The following is a 19307-nucleotide window of genomic DNA, read 5'->3' as shown; positions in this document are numbered from 1 at the left end:
TGCCCTGACTGTGATGGGCACAGTCCTCAACAGGTATGGGCAATCCTGAGCTGTCCCTTAGAAAAAAGAGGAAAGTGGCTTAAAAATTCATCATTCATCACATGGAATGCCCAGGCATCATGAGGAAACACCTCACTGTCTAGGCATGGGCAAGGTGGTACTATGGAACCTACAAAAGTCTTTTAGCAATCCACAATGAAGAGCGAAGTACCTGAGAGTTTGTCATATTCTGAGTACAAATGGGCTTTCAATGAGCATTCGGTGAAGTCACTGCTCAATAAGGAACTTTTCCAATTTAGCATCTAACTCTGTAACCACCTTTGTGAATCATGGGATCCTTTGCAGATCAGACTACAGGAAAAAGGGTCTGGGGCACCACATTACACCAAATAGGCAATGTCCTGAAGAACTCGGCTTCCCACCAAACACCAAAATAAAAAATCAACACATAATACTAAATAATTGAACCTGCATCCTGCTGGAGGACTTTTCATCTAACTGCTGTGTTAAGAAAAACACAATTAGTGACATTAGTACAAGGGCAGGATACCTGGTCTATGAGGAGGTCTCACAAACTGCCGCTGAGAAGGGCTCCCTAGCCTGGAGTTCAATAGTCGCTGACGAGGAGACAAAGTGGAAGAGACTGCTGGAGAAATGGTGGTGGTGGATGCAGAAGAACGTGGCCAGACAAAGCTTGGTTTAGATGGGGTATGTTTGTTAGAGGACTGAGTAATCTGTGATGCTACGGCAGAGCTTCTTGGTGATTCAGGAGAAGACATTTTTAATATTAAAGGTTTTTCTATCTCTTCTTCTTCAGAACTTACTTTGTGAGGTAGAAGAGTGTCCATAGATTTTCTTTTATTGTTAGCAGTATCTTCATATGCGTTTTTGTTACCTCTAGAAACAGAAGGGGATCGTTTTGCTGCCAAAGATGTGGATTTCTCTTCCATTTCTTTCTGATCATATTCACTGTAATAATCATCCTCTTCATTAGAAACTGACTGATGAGATTTAGATGAAGAGGGGGAAGGAACTTTTTGAGGAAGTTCAGTGTTAGACATTTTTGAGGGCAACGGGCTATATTTTTTCTCTGTTTGGGACGCTGTTCTTGTAACAACTCCTGAGCGAGTGGGTAATGAAGGACGAGCTTGTCTCGAAGTGGGTGGCGATCTTTGATTATACTGGCTGTCTTTTGCTGTATCACTGGCAGAACTGGAGTCTGGCTGAGTATGTTTTGGTTTGTAGGAAGGTACCTGAGAACCTGGCTGCTGTTGCTTTGATTGAGATGAACTTGAGCTTCCCTGAGAGAAAGATGCAGATAATCCCCTAGACGAGGACACATCTTTAAGAAACGCAGATCGCCTGCTTGCTCTGTCACTGCCCTCTGTTCCATCCTCATCATCATCTTCCTGCAACTCCTCATTACTTTGGGATGAGATGTGAGATGGGAGGCGCCGGCCCCTTGAATGCAGTATGGAAGGCCTGGTTTGTGCCCTCTGTGGATGCTCTGAGTGGGAGATCTTCTCCACTGGAAGACGAGAAGAGAATGTCTTTCTAGGCAAAGACTCGCTTGGTTTTGATCGAGCAAGCGTTTCTTTTACCTCTCGATTGCTCTGCTCTCCTGGTTTGTTTTTGGAAAGAGAAGACTGCAAAAGAGAATGCTTTTCTGGAGCAGCTGTTTGACTTTGTTCTTCTGACTCAGAGTGGGGTGATTTTTCACCATGTGTCTCTCTGGGGTGAGAATCAGAATCAACCTGAGGATTTCTTCTCTTGGAGTAGATTACTGAAGAAGACTGCCTGGAAGAGGGCAAAGAAGGAGATAAGGGGTTTTCATCTTGTGAGTCCTCCCCATAATTCTTATCAACATCCTTTCCCTTGGATTTGGCACTGGTGGAAGAATGAGAGTGAGGTGAAGTGTAACCAGGAACAGCAGCCCTCGATGAAACTGCTGCCACAGCTGATTTTGAATCCTTCCATGGGCGGGAACTGGAGCCTGAGGATAGCCTCGTTTGCTGTGACCTAGAAGTGGGCTGTCCTACTCTGTCCTCTGCTTCTTCACTGTCAAACTCATTACGGCTGTCATGAGCATGGGAATCTGCTGATTTGGAAGCAGGTTGATGTGAATGACCTAGAGAGCCAATTCTACTGCGATGGCCTAAGACACCCTCATGAGAGACAGCAGACTGCCGACTTGATGGCAAGGCCTGGCGACCAGGCTCTGAAGTTTTAGAAGACCCTTTCACCACCATGGGGTCAGGCTTCCCTTCCACATTACTCGCAAGACCATTATTTTTGGCGAGTAGAGGATGGGAAGAGGTCTTAGAAGGCACATTGTTGTTGCTTTGCCTCAATTGCTTTGTTTCGTTGTCTGTGTATCTGGGAATGGACGAGGCAGAAGAATGTTGTGCTGATGATGGTAACAGTGCTGCTGGCTCACGTTTCTCTGTGCTCATCTGGTTTGGCACCTCAGGTGTGTGGGTTCGAACAGACATCCTCCCTGAGGCAAGGACAGGGTGGACTGGCCGACTAGGGGACAAGGGTTTAACATTCCTCCTCTGGTCCTGGGCTTTTGGCGGTGACGCTGTAGCTTCCTGGGAAGAATCATGATTATCTGTGACCTCCGTGGACTGGAGGTCAGGTTCCAGCTCTCCGGCCTTTCTAGAAGGTAACTGAGATTTACTTAGGACCCCTCGAGGCAAGATTTTGTTCTTATATTCAGAAAGAAGACTCTTTTTATCACTAACACCAGGTGAATGAACAGACAACTGCTTAGAAGAAGGCAACAGCTGGGCTTTTGAAGAAACAGATGAACTTTGAGAAGGAGATGAGCCAGCATTCCCAGTCTTTTTAGCCTCTGAATTATCTTGAATGTTTGTCTTTTGCTGAGCAACTGAATCCTCATGAGCAGCTAGAGGCAAAAAGAAAAGTGTTCATTCACAACAACAGAAGATTCACAAAACTGACCAAAAGCAGAAACCACACAGGTAGCAAGAACAAAACAACTTATGAGAATATGAGACAATAATTATTTCTGTATTAACCAGGCTGTGGAGTCCAGCCAAGCTAAGTCTTAGGTTGTAGGAAGGTATCTATTTGGAATTACTGTAGCTTGGGTAAAACATAGACCAACTACAATGAAATCTCTAAAATCAGGGACTGCAACACCCTTTCAGGAGAACCAAATCTTCAGCAGAATTTAGTTGTGTTGATGGCATGCTGCTGCATTATCCCATGTAAGGCTGTGGCCTTACAGCAAATATTCTGCCCCTACAACAGTAACTTTTTGGCAAGAGTCAAACACAAGAAGTAGTATCTGAGTAAGACACTAAGTGACTTTCAAGAGCAGGAGCTGTCAGGAACAGAGCAGCCGAAGACCTAGAGCATTGCATTCTTTGGCCTTTGGATAACAAGAGCACATAATGTTGTCATAGATTATGGCATGCATTTATTTAAGAGACTAAAACATCCATAAAGATGTCCTTTTACATGCTGAAGAGAGACAAAGACTTATTTGGACAATGTAATGATGAAAAGAGCAATTGAGGAAGTCAAATCGCACAGGTCAGACAGAGTGCAGAGGAGCTGAGTCAGAATTAACACAGCTAGGACCAAGGCAAGAGTGGGTGAACTACAGCACTGTTTCATGGCTTGGTGCTCACCTGCTGGGATGGCGACACTGAAGGCTTTTGACTGAGGACCCGGTCCCCTCCTGTTTGCTGCACGAATTTTGAAAACATAGCGCTCCCCGGCCTGCAGACCATCTATTATGGCTGATGTTGTAGCTCCAGAGTAGGTGATGGACTTTGCTCCAAATGGCTTGAGAGCCGGGGCGTATGAAAGAATGTATTCTGAAATGATTTGGCAGACGGTTGGAAGGAGGAAACTGAAAACAGTCCTGTTTCCAGCGGACAGACTGTATGGGTAGGATGAATTAGAACGTGCATTACTAAAATTAATACACTAGCAATGCACGCCGAGTCAACAGCTGGAGTATAAAGACATGAGAGAGAGATACACGTATATATGTAGGTTAAGTTGAATATCTGTTTTCATTCAGAAGAGATACTTCTGTGAGAAAATATCAGCACTGCAGATTTGCCAAATGGTAGCAACATCACGTCTGTCCAACAAAATCGATATATGACACACTGTGCTTAACCAGAGCTAGGGCCAAACACCACAGTAGAGAGAACAAAGCAAGGTCTGGTTGCCACTTTGAAGCTCACCCTGCTCTCACCCTCAAGTTTTGAATTACTGTGATACTTGTGCTCTATCTTAGCCTTCTGTATTGAGAGAAATTTCACCCCTATAGGAACAATTCTGGGCACAAAGAGGAATCTTCCCATAATACTCCCAAAGAGTGCAGGTGAGATCTCAGACACAAGCAAGCTCTGTTTTCTTTTCAAATCCTCTGTAAGAGGCATAGGTACCAGGCAAAACCAGGGTTTTGATAATAAATTTCATGGGTTGCCAGCTTTCTCTCTCTACAAAAAAAACCCACAATAATACCTAAGGAGCCACAGTGCCACAATGAGAAATCTCTAGAACATAATGGCATCTTCTTTTTTTTTTTTTTTTCCTGAAAGTGAGCCCATATTCATTGTGTTAAGAAATAAGCCATGCAAAAAAATCAAGGAAAAAAATCATCAATATTTTAGATGCAAATACATTTAATGGTCCACTGAAAAACAAATCAAGGCATCAGAAGGCATGAATCTTCTTTCTTGGAATGGTTTTTCTTTTCCTTTTTTTTTTACACAAGAGTTGCTTCCATGTCAGAGACACTGGTGTAGCTTTTGGTAACTCTCAAATGGCTACTGGAGAACATTTTTTCCTCATTATTTTAATATGTGGTATAAATATATAAAAGGACAGGGTTGAAAAACAAACGGATCAAAAGACTTTTAAAAAATCCTGATTACCACATGCTATCAAAATGGCCATGCTAATTCAGTGATTTTAGTTAGCCAGTAAAAATATCTTGTCATTTATTTAGTTTAAAAATAAGACCTCTTCTGTAACACTTCATACTCAAACAATGATATATTAGATGTGTATAAGCATTCAGCCCTTGAACATTAGGTATCTTTAAAATGATTGCCTTGGATGAATCATTTAATAACAATGCAGACAAAACTGCACAAAGGGCTACAGATTGGTCAAAATTAGGAGCAGACTTGAAATTTAAGATAATGTCCCTGCATGACCCTTCTTACAGAAATAATGATTCTTGGACACAATTGCAGCTCCATTGAAGCAATTGGCCAGACTTCTACTGACTTCAAAAAAGGAAGGAATTCCACCACTGCCTTGAAGAACACATAAAGCAGGTCTTGCAGACATGGTGTACCTCCCTCCAGGCCAATGATTTTTCAAATCCTGAGATGCTGCAGTGCTGATAAGGGACCTCCAAAAACTTGTGTAGTTTGAGAACACAATCTTGTTAAACCACTGAAGAATAGGAGGCTAAAAAATCAGCCTCATTTTCAGAGGGAAACAGGAAAAAAAATCCCAGAAAGAGCTTTCTCTTTTTCTTTAGTTCTATGCAAAAACTTAGCCAACTGGCATATTATCTTTATGACTATGTACAATAATACTATAGTACACAAGATTTATGCATGATATCTGCTGAAATCAGATTTGTGTTCACTTCTTAAGCTGAGGATTTCCTTCTGTGACAAACTAGAAATAAAACACAACACAGTCCCACTCACTTTCTTGGCAACTACCCAACTTTTTCCTCTTTGACTAATTCTTAAAAATCTTTCTGGAAACTTCCTTCTTGAGCCTCATTTTGACCTATTAATGGAAGAAGAGGTAAAATAATTTGCATGCATGATACCCCAGGAACCTCTGCGACATCCCAGGCAGACAATGACAGTGGGCTCTCATTGGCACTATGGAGACACTGGGCTGGAAACATGAAAATTTTGTTTGGCTTTAATAAAGAGAAAGAATCGTGGTACAGCAAAGGTTCCAGCTTACTGCAGGGCAGCAGTCTGCCTTTAAGAACATCAGCTCCTTGAGGCAATTAGAAACCAAAAGTGAAGACCCACCTTTGACTTTTCCTTCACTCTCTGGAAGAGCATCCCAGGATGCTGCTACAGAGGTTGGTTTCCCCTTTAATGGCCAAACATCCAAATTTTCAGGTGCACTGGCAGGAGCTGGGAAACAGCCATACACAGAAGAGACAAGTAAGAGTCAACACAGCATACACCTTTTGCTCTATAGCAGAGATCCCTATACAGCTACCTCAAAGATAAATGTGAGGAGTACACATGGCTCAGGTCCATGCTTGTCTCTGTCACATCACTCTCTCTCACTGCCAAAGAGAAATTTTATTCCATATTTTTAGGAACAGGTCTGCACAAGACTGCTATTGTGGCTTAGCTGGAATGACACAGTAATTTGGTTGTTATGGATCACTTCCCTGTACCAAAGGGGCTTGACAGCTTCTCCATGGAGGAGGGAGGATTTAAATTTGCTGTCCACAGAGAGGAATGGAAGCCAGGTTGCTCTTCTCAAAGGAAGGGGCACATCTAGCTGCAAGGGTCCAAGGTGCTGACCCGACCCACAGAAATACCTAAGCTGCGTCCCCTTGTTCTCTTTGCACCACAAGAGCAGCTGGGTGTGCTCCCCTGGTGTGCTTCACTACTGCAAGGATGCAGGCAGCAGCACTGAGGCCTTTCCCATATCTCAACCCTCTGCTGCCCCAAGCAATCACTTGGCTCATTCTGGCTTTCCCTCAAGCCAGCCCTATTCCACAGCTCAAGCCCTACAACTTGTGTTACCCCAAGGACCCTTTGAATGCATACCTGCCTCTGGGGTCCGTTGGAAAACAGACACGCTCCATTTGCCTTCCCTTTCTCCCTCCAGGATTTGGATGGCAAACTCGTACATCGTGTCTGGCACCAGGTTCTCCACCAGTGCCCTCCGGTTGGGCACCTGCTTGTAATCCCACCTCGCCGATTCCCCCTTCTCCCGATAGCGAACGTTATACTGCCTGGCATCAGAAACACAGCAAAATAAAAGTCTTCATGCGGAAACCTAGCATTAACAGAACCAGAGTGGGACAGGGATGCTTTGCCCTCAAGTAGCCTGCTGGGGCTTAGGGAGGAACCTACCGAAGTGCAAACAATAAGGTGCCAACAACAAAACCCAGCGTATTTTTTTGTAATTGCTTTCACTCCAAAGAGTGGATGGACCATTCTTTCAAGACTCTTACTCAAAACACCCTCTTCCCTGGGGTAAAGTTTCAGGATTTCTTGAACTGAGCAGGCATCCTGGGGGTTTCCACACCACCATCTCACTGCCCCCATGGCCATGAGCATGGCTGGATTGCTGGCAGGCCCTTGCTCCCAGAGCAGTATCAGTGGCTCAGTTCCCATCTGTCTGCCTAAATAACTACTTCCACAAAGAAATAGAGAACATCTAAAATTACTAGTTTTCCTGCTGTGACTCTCAGGGTATTTCAGCACTAGTTTGCACAGCTCTTCAGTGTTCCCAGGCTGAGCAACACAATCCAGTGCTTTCAGATCTTTGGCAGTTTCCAGCCCATTTCCTTGTTTGCTTTGGTCTCTAACTACTGCAGCATGCTGCCACAAGCCAAGCTCTCACTCACAAGAGCCCCAGCCTGCTCAGCCTCAGCTGTGTGGGGCTTTTGGAGGGTCAGAGGATAGAGGGTGCAATGAGTGTCTTTCCCACTGCAGCGATGCTTCCTCCACCCACAGTATGGTCATCTCAAAGCTGTAGTCTATTTTGACAAACTCAACACCTCACCTCTGTGGGCCGTGCCTTGCCCCCCACTCCTTCTTTCCCCATGTATCTTTGGGAATTTGCTGACTGTGGTGATATACTAACACTGGAAGAGCCAAATACCCCAGCTGGTGCTGGCAACGTATCAGAAGAGATGTAAACCCCTGTAGTGCAACACTCACACAGATCTCTAAATGCTAACGAGCAGGGTGCTAGGAGGCAAGCTAAATTATTCTCATAACCAACAGCAATTAAATAAATGCAAAAGCATTCAGTAGAGCATTGGCAGCAGTCCCCCTTCAGCACTCATTTAAAAATCCCAGGGCTAAGTACCTATTTGCTGCAACCTTCCGCTTTTCATACAGTGGGTCTGTCCAAGTAACAAGCACAGACTGAGAGGACATAACTCGAACAGTTATGTCTTGTGCCACCTCCACCTCTTCCTCCTCTGAAATGCCAAAACAGAACAGCATATCATTAACAACATTAGAGTTCTCATAAAAAACAGCAAATGTCTTCAACTGACACTGTAATATCCACACAGCACAGTTGATTTAGAAATACGTGTGGGAGTGGAAAACTAATTACATTAATTACTGATGGTATTTCAAGGAAAGGTAATTTCTTTTGTTAGCTGTGTGCCTGCAAGACCAAAGTATTAATACGTTCTATGGTCCTTCAATATTCTATTCATCCCCGAACTGTAACTCACAGCAAATGTTTTACTAACATAATGATATTCACCATCTCTGGAAAATGCACTGCTAGAGTTACCTGGAGAGCAGAAATTTTGTCTTAAAGAAAATTCTGTGATTTTAAAATCAGGTTTCATTTTGAAGGGCAATAAAACCTTTTCAAAAATTTTTTCACAAGGGAGAATTAGTGTATATTTTATGGTTCTGAGTGCTTCAAACAGTTTATTTGAATTCAGCCTTAATTTTTTATGGTATACAAGAAAAAGAATGAAAAAAATCATTGAAGTGGGCTGTTTTGACATATCAGAGTACCTTTTGCAAATAATTCACAAAAATTTAAAATTAAGTGAAACTACTTTGATATTTTTACGTTTTAAATTTTGATCAGGTTCCTTTTTCTATCTGTCCATCAGAGTTGTTTTAGTCTCGTCTATCTTACTGGCCAATGAAAGATTTATTACTTTTCCTTACTAGTGTAATAGTAACTGTTTCCAAGCCTCCCAAAGGCACAGAATGTACAAGGCACGACCTTCCAGACAAAGTTTTATAGACAAGTAACATTGGAAAAAATATCGATGTCTCATGAAATGAAAGGAGCCAATAAACTCTGGAGAATGATCTCACACTCTTTAGGGATCTTACTCATCTATGCCTGAAATTCAGTGAGAGATTGCCCTTCTCTTCAGCAAGTGGCCCAAAATCTAGCACTGCCTACACAGATGACAGGCAGCAGGGAGGCACATTTCTCCTCTTCCAAATAGGTTTTTAATGCAGAGGGTTTTCAGACAGTTCTGGGTTTTCCAAGCCAAACAGCTACTATACAAAAATGGCCAAGAGGATCCATCTACTAATCACAAGTAGCTTAGGGTGCCTATTTACAAAGTTTTGTAATGGAAGCACCTGAAGAAAGAGAGCATGAGAAATGGGTGAGCATCACCTCTCCAGAAAAGGTGTGAGATGGGATGTCAACAGTTCAATCACAGTTATCAGTTCTGGCACAGGCATTCATCACCACCAAAATCTCCTAAGCACTTTGCTATTCCCATGCCATTCACATCACAGTGTGAGGCGGTGAAAAAGCACACTGTCATGGAGATGACTCAGAATCTCACTCATCCTTTTCAACCATGGCAGCAGCATGTAATAACTTCTTTCCAAAGAAAGTGAAAACTTTTGCTGACCAGGTTGACATTTCTGGTAACCAACTCTTCAGAAAAGGGGTTATGGATCTGAGAAGAAGAAGGCATATCATTTTGGGGGTCCTGGATTTGATTTAATCAAGTCTTCTCATGCAGTTACTGCAATGCATAACATTTGTCAGTAGATAGAAAGGAGGAGATTAAAGAAAAAGCCAAACAGGACCCCAGAAACTCAACCAATCATATTACAAAGTTGCATTATTTTATTAATCCTGCTTGAATTAGAGAATTAGAAACATCCATCAAACTCTTTACCACACAGTGAAAACCCTAGTAGCTCCAGCACCAAAAGATTTCCAGTGTAAAAATCAAAAAGCTATCTCTTTTCATACAATCATCTCCACTCATTGACAGTAGATTTGAAAGAAACATACCTGTCACTTTTCTTTTAGTTAGAGATGACCTATAGACAGGTTGGCTCCGTCCTTGTGAGCTCCGTGATGGCAGTGAAACCACATGAACTGATTCAGAGGCTGCGCATGCAGGGGAAAAAAAGAAGGTTTCCTGTAACCTTTTTCATTTAAAAGAAAGAATGGATTTCAGAGGCGTCCCCCCACATGCAAGCAGAATCTGAGCTATGGCTCTTCTCTCTACTCTTTTCCTCTGCTGTTAATATGACAAACTTGTACATGGTGTCTCTTTAACATAGCATCAAGTTCTCCCACAATTTCTACCCTATTCTCTATGTAATACCCTCCCTCTGCTAATATACAGAACACAATTATAACAAGTATTTTCATTTATAGGAAAAAAGGGGTTTTGATAGCTAGGACAGCATGTGGTGTGTGCTCACCTAGCAGCCACAGGGGACTACAGAAGTGCACTAGCTAAGCCAGGTGCTATCAGGGAAATTTCACTCACCTAGTTTTCTTGCTTCCTGGTTCTGTCGCTCTTGTGGCATTGGAGCATAGCTCATCCTTCGGTTGCTCTCTCCATATCCACGGGGATAACCTTGGGATCTGCTGTGTGGACCTCTGAGGCCTGCTCCATAAGGTGGTTTCCACCGGAAAGGTAACTTGCCATCTGGAGATCGGGCTCTCACTCTCAGAGGTCTGCTTGGCATGTCTTTCTCTGCACAAAATAAGCAAACACACACACAAACCCCAGGACAGTTACTATGAAGCACATGACACATACTGCAGTCCACATATACCTGTTGCAAGCACATCTATCAAGATCAGAATAAAGGGCATCATTTTACAGCTTTCTAATTTTTTCTGTAAAACCAAATTGGAGTAACAGCGAGCTTTCCAAGAGTGATGTACAATACTCAACAGTGTCTTTTCCCAGGCCCTTCAGACAGACTGGTGCAAGACCTTCAAATTGAAAACATATCGTAATATAAGGACTCCTGCCAGAAACTGAGGATGCTTTGTAGCTTTCCTGCTTAAATCTTTTCCTTTTTTTAAACCCCCTTTCTCTAGTTCAGGCCCACCAGTACATTATTTTTTTGGGGAGACCTAAAGTTCAGTGTAGCACAGAACAGTCTTACTCTTAAAAGTAGGTTCTTTTCTCCTAAACCCATCTCTAATGGTTCTGCTCCCCAACAGTCGTATCTAAAATGTCTGTTCTGCACATGCCTCAACTTCTGATTCCCCAAACTCCCATCACATGATCCCTTGAGCACTGTAAAAGGTACTTCATTCAAGTTAGGTATTTTTTAACATTTGCTGACAAGTCAGCAGTGTTCTTTTAAGAAGTGACACTGATGCAAGGCTCTTTCGGTGAAAAAAAAAAATCCTAGTATCCAATCTAAACCTCCTCTTGGGCAACTTGAGACATTTCCTCTTGTTCTGTCACTTGCAACTTGGGAGAAGAGACTGACTCTCACTACGCTACAACCTCTTCTCAAGCAGTTGTAGAGATTAACAAGGTCTCCCCTGAGACCTTTTCTCCTTTTCTCCAGGCTGAACAACTCTAGCTCCCACAACGTTCCTTTATAAGACCTATGCTCCAGATCCTTCCCAGCCTTGTTACCCTTCTCTGGACTTTCTCCAGCACCTCAATGTCTTTCTTGTGGTGAGGGGCCCAAAACTGGACACAGAACTCAAAGTAGTTGAGTATCACCAGTCCAAGTACAGGGGTTCTGCTGGCCATGCAATTTCTCATACAATTTCCTCATGTCCAACCCAAACCTCCCAAACAGCTACCTGCAGCTGCTGCCCAGCATTACATGTGCTCCCACCAAGAAGTGACTTTCTTGCAGCCTCCCATCAAGGAGCAGCCCTGTCCTCCTGTTTGTCAGACTGGGCCAGCCCCGCTCCCTGAGGCTCTCACTGGAGCCCATGCACCATTGGTAGCCACCACATCCCCAGATCTCAACATTTCTCCTGAGCATCCCAGCCCTGGCTGAGGGCAGTAACATCTCCCCTCAACCAGCCATGCTCTCCCAGGTGCCTGCAGTGGAAGCACGCTGTGCTGCTATTCTCTCAGAAAAACCCTGTATGTCCTGGGAAGAACACTGCAGCCCAACAGCTCTGCTTCCCCAGTCAAAGCTGCAGCTTTCATCTCCAATTAAAATAGAGAGTTGCAAGGGATGAAGGATACAAAAGGAACCAGCCCAGCCAGAGAGCCATATGGAAAGTATTCAATCTAAAACAAATGTGGTTTTAGGGAAAGAGAATTGTATAAACCCTAAGGCTGAATGTGGTGGATCAGCAGAGATTTTAAAACCAGGGTTTTCCAAGGCTTCATTTACTTTCCTCATGGTAGTACCACTGTTACTGGTACTACCCACTGTTCCCATTTCACTAGTTAGTTCCAGTTTCTATTTATCATTCCTCATCACGGTTTGACTCGCAGGAGCCTGAAGGCACCTGAGATGGAGTTATCAGCAATTGTTAAAATGGCATTGCTGATAAGTGCTGATCCATCAAAAACAGTGTTTTTGTGTGAAGTCTGTGCCAGGCTTTACAAGAAAGGGACTTCTCATTAAAAATGAAGAGCAGCAGCAGGAGCTTACCAGAGCCCAGGAGCCATCAGTCTGGTCTGGGATAAGGCTGAAGGTCCTGACCTCAGCCACACAGGGGATGGTGAAGTTGGATTCACACCTCTCCATGGAAGTACCTACCAAGCTGCTGTCCCACCAGGTTTAGCCACGCCAAAGGGTTGGCACTTCCCAGTCAGAAGGAAATTTCACACTCCTTAAGTCTCCAACAATGTCACTGTCTTCTGCAGTCACAGCCCCTGCACCTCAGCATCCCCCTGCCCTCATCTCCTGCTCTCATCTTAACTCTGGGAAAAAAAATCTGAATTTCCACAAGGGTAACCCTGGGACTGTAGTGAGCAAGCAACTAGAAAAACTCATTGTATTCTAAAGACAAGAGTTTTGTTCTCCTGGCCAGGCTTATTCATGTTCAAAAAAATCCCACAGAACCACCACCATCACCACCAACAAAAATCACACCAAAAAATTAGAACTGTCCTAAACAAGCTATATTCATCAGAGAAGGGATGGGAGGAGGAAGTAATAAATCCCATGCATAATTTAAGTCATTCAACTCCCAATGTAGCCCCTTCCTGCATGGATACTAAACTCCCCAGGAGCAATAGTTTTAAACAGTCTTAAAAGAATTAACTACCGTGTACTTGACTGAACTTAAGGTTGAGTCTTCCTCATCTGCCCATTATCTACCCCTGTAAACACCTCTACGTATTTTTTCTCTTCTGTTCCAAAACTGATTTAACAGCCTTCTGGACTTCCTCTCTGGTCAAACTAAACCAACTGATAATCATCTTCAGAACCCATCTAAAGAGCTACCTGCAATTACATTAAAATAAAAGTTTTTTCTATATTCTGGAAAATGAGAAAGAGTCACCCCCTTGTACTCTCTTCAGTCTAGAAATTCAACATTACTTAGAACTGCAGGAATCTGTGTACAGTATCTTGGCCCCAAAAATTCAGGGCTGATTAAAGCCTTGGTATAGACTTTTCACAGATGAAACATCCACTAGTAAAAAATTTCTCCGTGTCTCAGTACTGTAGGAAAGCATTTTACAAATTATGTAAGCCCAAAGCACAAGGTCTAAGCTAAGGGTAAAACATCCTCTGAACAACCACACAAGGAGGCAGCTTGCACTTGCCAAATCATACAGATTCTCCAGGAAGTATCATCAATTATCTACCAAAGGAAAACACAAAATAGTTCCAGACGAAAAGGAAAGTACTGACCCCTAGCAATCAATCTATAACTGCAGGGGGAAACATACCAAACAACTCAAACTTATTATTATAAAAGCAAAAAAAGCAGTTGAAATCTGAGGTCACAAAAAATCAGGCATTTGAATTTACCACCATATCAAGGTACAATTTTTTCCTTTTGCCTTCCATAGTCAACAAAAACTTTTCTATACTTTGTGCACCATAACTTCAGGACTGGAAAACTGGACCTATAAAATGCACTCTGCTGCAGAGATGACACATAACTTGGCACAGTCAGTAGACAATATCCATATAGTTTATAAACAACTATCAATCTCTCTGTTCACTTCAGGGAGAAGTCTGGGAGACTCAGTTCAGTGACCCAGCCATGGCCAAAGTGACAGCTTGGAGGCAGAAATTGTAGCTGCTAGGAGATAACAAAGTCATCAGAAAAGGCCAAAAATGGTAGCTGGTAAATGAAATCCTGCAATGGGCAACTTGACCAATAATCATCAGAATTTGCACTACAGCAGCAAACTGGCAGGATTTTTGCAGGGTTTTTTAGGGGAAAAGTGGTGATTCGGTTTTTATTATTATTTTAAATTAAGTTCTGGGCATCAAATGAGACTTACAGATTCTGAACCCTGTACTTGAGACTACTGCTGCTTTACCAGACAAAACAGTATGAAAGGTTAAAGAAAAAGTACTGAAATGCTCAGTTCATTCATCCTTCTCAAAAAGTAGATTCCTGTCTTAAGAAGTCCTTAACTACTCCCTAAGTGCAATCAATTGTCCTCTGAGGTAAGAACCTTGCACCAACAACAATCTGCAATCCAATTTCAGAGCTGAGCAACTCAGTTTACAGACACCCTGCACTTTTCCACTCAAAACCATCACCAGGACTAGAAAAGTACCCCAGCCAGATGGGGTTCCTAGATCTCTGAGCTATTTCTTTGGGAAAGAACACTCTGTATACTATGTACTTCCATAAGCATCTAAGCCCTACCTCCATGAAGATATCAACTGTACTTGTACCAAAAAATAATAGTTAATTAATGAACAGGAAAAAAAGAGATATTATATTTCAATTCTTTAGCTGGCAATTCTAAACTTACTTCCATTTGTGAGGTAAGACTCTGTAAAACATTCATACTCATAAAACCTATTGTATTGGCCACTCCTAAATGCAACTGCTTGAGCAGTGACACTCAAGTTCAGGACACACATGGCAAACACATCCTAAGGCAACTCTACAGATGCCCTTTTTGGACAGCTTGTGACACCAAGACCGGATTCTTCCCAGGAGTGCAGAAAGACTGAGGAATGCCAGCCCCGCAGAAAGCACCAGGGAAGTCAGAGAGTAAAGCCCCATGCTCACGTGGCAGTGTTCATGTACTGGCTGTATCATGGCCAGACCTTCACCAGGAAAAAGTTTATTGTATTCAAAAATACTTTGCAACATGACCACTCCTTTCTTCTTCATGCCCCCAACAAGTGCTGTTTTCCACATGGTACTTTACCATCTTCCAGTAGGTAAATCACTTTGTATATTGGTTTTAAGGGTTGGGGCAATTCAGATACACCATTTTATTTTTTCACCTGCTTTGAAATAGACTATGAAACACAGTGTGTTTGACAAGGTGAAAGCAGAGCTTAACCAGCAAAGCCAGGCATCTAAGCTCTGTAGTTCTTTGTTCAACTTAAGGCTTTCAACCTTTGTTGTTTATTCATGATCAGGACAAGAAAAATGTCATTTTACCATAACTGAAAAGCACAGGGGAAAGAAAACATCTCACATTTCTCATCCAACAATCCACGCAGGCTGTCCTCCTCCCCTTCACATATGCTGACTGTCACCAGTCACTGTACAGCTATCCTCAAGCCATATCAACAGAAAAGAAAGGAAGAAAGAAGACAAACACAATATCACAGGAAGATGGTTGTTTTCCACCCAAAAATTAATGTCCCATGTCACTTTGGCTAAGTGTTACTGGATTTCTTATTAAGTTGATGGTTTGACCCAAGTTCAGTTAAGAAAATGTGAGCAATCCCACCAGCTTCAATGAGGGCTGGATTGGGGCCATCCCAAGAAGAGTTCACTCTGCAAAGATATTTCCTGCAGTGGGTGAGCCAGCTCAAACAGTGCTGATGTGGCCCTCTAAACTGCGATGTGCTGACTGCTCTAAACGCACAAGACTCTGGGTTCAATGATTTCCCTCAGACCTGCCCTGGCACAGAGCAGAGCACGAGCTCTAGTGAGGATCTTCAGAGTACTGCAGCAGTTAACACGTGTCAAAGTCTAAGTGTATGACCAGAGAAAGTAGGACTGAAATGGAAAAACAAATCCACCCAGAGGCTTACTGGGTTGGTAAGTCCCCTAGCATTTAAAAATGCACTGTTAAATTTTTTCCCTGTATGGGCTGATCAACTCTTGTAATGCCACTAATTTATATAGTCAACATCAGATCTCCTCCTGGAAATAAGCTAATCAGTTAAAGCAGTAGAAACGAGCAACATAAAAATCCTTTGTTTCTTGCAGAAAAAAATAAAAAACCATTCAGCACATTTCCACACACTTCTGCTTGGCGCAGAAAGCAGGGACTGGAACGCTTCAGTTCCTGCAAAGCACAATGGAATCTGTGCCATAACTCACTGGGCTTTGGTCAGGAGTTTTGGGCAGAGGACCAGTATCCAATGGTAATGTCTGACTTAAGGAAAGCAATTCATTATACATCTGTAGAGGAGTTACCTGGCATCCGGAGGACATTCTTTAAATTGACAGCGTCAACAGCAGTTTCCATTGCTCCCTTTGAAGAGCCCTCTGAATGCTAACCACAGTGGATCAGGGCATTTTTCAAACTCAGGAATGTAATTCTACACGATTAACACATGTATTACGACTTAGGAAAAACCAACAGCAAGTTATTGAAGGCTTCACGTTCTCCCATTGACATCAATGCACAGGCTTCCTTCTGCATCAGTGACCTTTGAAGGGAGCCCACTGAGGCTGGGCTATGTCTGTCTCTCATACTTACTGGCTTTGGATGCCTCACATTTGGGCTTCTTCAGTGATCAAACCACTGTGCAAAGGCCCCCAGGAACCTCACAAAGGTTGTCAGAGTACACTGCAGCCCTGGCCCTGGTCTACAAGTGCCCATCCAGGGTGTTGTCCAACACCTGCCTGTTCACTGAGTTTGAGAAAAGGCAAAACTGGAGTGACAACAGCTTTGGGGGTCCTTGCGGGGACAGAGTGGGTGAAACCAGCTGGCAAAGGTACAGGGACGACCTTCACCCACAGACTGAGCTGGCAGACTCTTTTCCATTAACTTATTGAGCTATAATTGTCTGTCTTGTCAGTGAAGACTGCACCCTTGGTATCTTGCCCTAGTCATGATGTTGCTCATCTGCATCTGCTAGCGTATTTATACAGCCAAAAACCTTTAAACTGCAAGACATCATTGGTGACCACGTTGTTCACCAGGCAGGTATAGGCACTACAAGGAACTCCAGCATCAAAACAGATGAAGTGCACAGTCACTGCAACCACATGTGAGGTACAGACAACAGGTATGTGGTTGTGCACATTCCTTGGCAGGACATCCTCCTCTTGTCAGTCACCATGAGGACAGAGCTGCCTTCTAACCCCACTGCCTTGTAGGTGTGACTGGTTGGCTTGAACAGGCATCACAGGGGATGGAAAAGCATCATTTGTATCAGTGCAACCCTCCAGCCCTAGCATATACTTGGATAAGGGTTTGTCAGTCAAGACTTCCAGAGAAAACAAACAATGTACCACATAGAGAAATGCTGGGATGGATTAAGGTCCACCTGTGGTTCCCTCTAAAATGACAAGTACAAAGACATGGATAGTGTCTCCAGCCAGCGTGATACTTGGCAAGGGAGAACTGAGACTCAGTAAGCTGTGCTTTGCTGCATGTATTAACCAAGCTACAAAAATTTATGGAAACAGTTCCTCCAACTGGGTCCAGAGCTGCAACAGCAAAAGCCATCCATTCTGAGCCATACAGCTCCCAGAACACCACTGTTATAATTTTAAAACTTGTGTTTTCCATCTTTCTCTTTCCACATTCTCCTCAAGAGATGCTGTGGACAGCTATGCCTTAAAGACAGCCCCCTTGCTTTATTTTACATCGCTGTGCTACTACAGCATACATTTTTCACTCATAATTGTCACTTGGAGACTGACATTAGTCTCATAAGCACTTAAAAATATCCCTCACCACATGCATTTGAGTTCTTGGATTCAAGACTGCATTCAAAGCTCTTCACTTCTCTCACAGCCCAAACCTTCCTAGTTTCAAACCTACCCAGCTGAAGCCTTGGCCGCACACTTTGTGTGGCAGCACCAATTTATTTTGAAACCTGCTCCTGCTCCAGACGTAGAGGCATCAGGTCGTTGCTCCTTTAGGTCCAATGAGAGGACATAAGAACTGAGCAGGTGGTTTTCAAGCTCTCCTGGCTGCACAGCTCTGGCCCTGGGGCTTCTTGTTGCCACCCACACTAATGTGCGTGGCCTGGGCTCCAAAACACATGGTTTACATCAGGCCAGTGTTTCAGTTCCTGGAGAAATACAGCCCACTGCTCAACTCAGCAGCCCCTTCTGGTAGAGCAGAACATGAAACCTACTCCAGCAGCAGGCCTCCTGAAAGCTTCCAAACATCAGGCAGTGAGACAGATATGGATGGATATAGCATACTCTGTAAATCAGGCACAGTATGTAGGGGTGTGACCCTTCTAAAATAAAATCCTCAACCGCTAACAGAAAAGGGAGCAGCATTTATGAAAAATGTACTCTGTATGTCATAAAAACTTTAATTATTCCCAATTCCCTAATAAGCAAAATATGGAAAAAGTTGAACATTTGGCAGACCCATTTCGGAAGCGTTTTTGAAACCAGCTACTCCAAAACCAGCACTGTGAAAGGTGGCTTTTAAACCTGTCATTCAAACTATCCCTTTGACTAGATGTATTTTCTCCACCTGAGTGTCTAATACTAACTCACATTGATATTAGTCTATTTTTCTGTGGTATTATCATCAATGCACCTTTCAAGGTCCTGATGATATTAGCTTGTTTACATTTGAAGTCTTAGAAGTTCTTCATCTGGTGAAAATAGTTTTGTTTCTGGTGGATTTTTCTTCTTGTAGAGGACAGAATCACAATTCTGACTCCAGCTGTTCCTTGAGAGTCCAGAAAACTGGCAGAGGATTAAGTGGTATCATCAGCAGAATTAGGCTTACAGCCTTTGAGTTTTTGATAACAAATAAAAATCAGATCTATAATATTTGACTAAGTTTCAAATGTCAATACAAGTATCCTTGCAGTCTTTGTTTACTGACTTCAAGTCTAACCTTTCCTAAACTTAAAAATGGAAAACTGTAAGGAGGGACTGGATGCCTGTGGTACTCCAGTTTGACCCAAAGGTCCCTGCCTTCAGTGGAAACCTCTACTCTATGAGGCCTGACACTGGAAATTTGATTTGCAAGAAGAAGGGCT

The 19307-nt window shown here is 43.1% G+C and overlaps 1 protein-coding gene across 1 annotated transcript in view; it reads right to left on the bottom strand.

Moving 5' to 3' along the window:
- The window catches only part of FNDC1 (fibronectin type III domain containing 1), a gene marked incomplete at its 5' end in the record, with an annotated part of 39161 nt that extends 28449 nt beyond the window's left edge, over positions 1-10712 (bottom strand). Inside the window, 7 exons of the mRNA XM_083856550.1 lie at positions 551-2908; positions 3660-3848; positions 6057-6164; positions 6816-7003; positions 8089-8203; positions 10024-10122; positions 10511-10712. Coding sequence (XP_083712676.1) covers positions 551-2908; positions 3660-3848; positions 6057-6164; positions 6816-7003; positions 8089-8203; positions 10024-10122; positions 10511-10712 — 3259 coding nt within the window. The remainder of the gene's footprint in view (positions 1-550; positions 2909-3659; positions 3849-6056; positions 6165-6815; positions 7004-8088; positions 8204-10023; positions 10123-10510) is intronic.
- Between the last annotated feature and the right edge of the window lie 8595 nt (positions 10713-19307).

Source organism: Zosterops lateralis (assembly GCF_965231275.1).
Source record: "Zosterops lateralis genome assembly, chromosome: 3".
Lineage (NCBI taxonomy): Eukaryota > Metazoa > Chordata > Aves > Passeriformes > Zosteropidae > Zosterops > Zosterops lateralis.
This window is presented reverse-complemented; position numbering and strand designations above follow the sequence as displayed.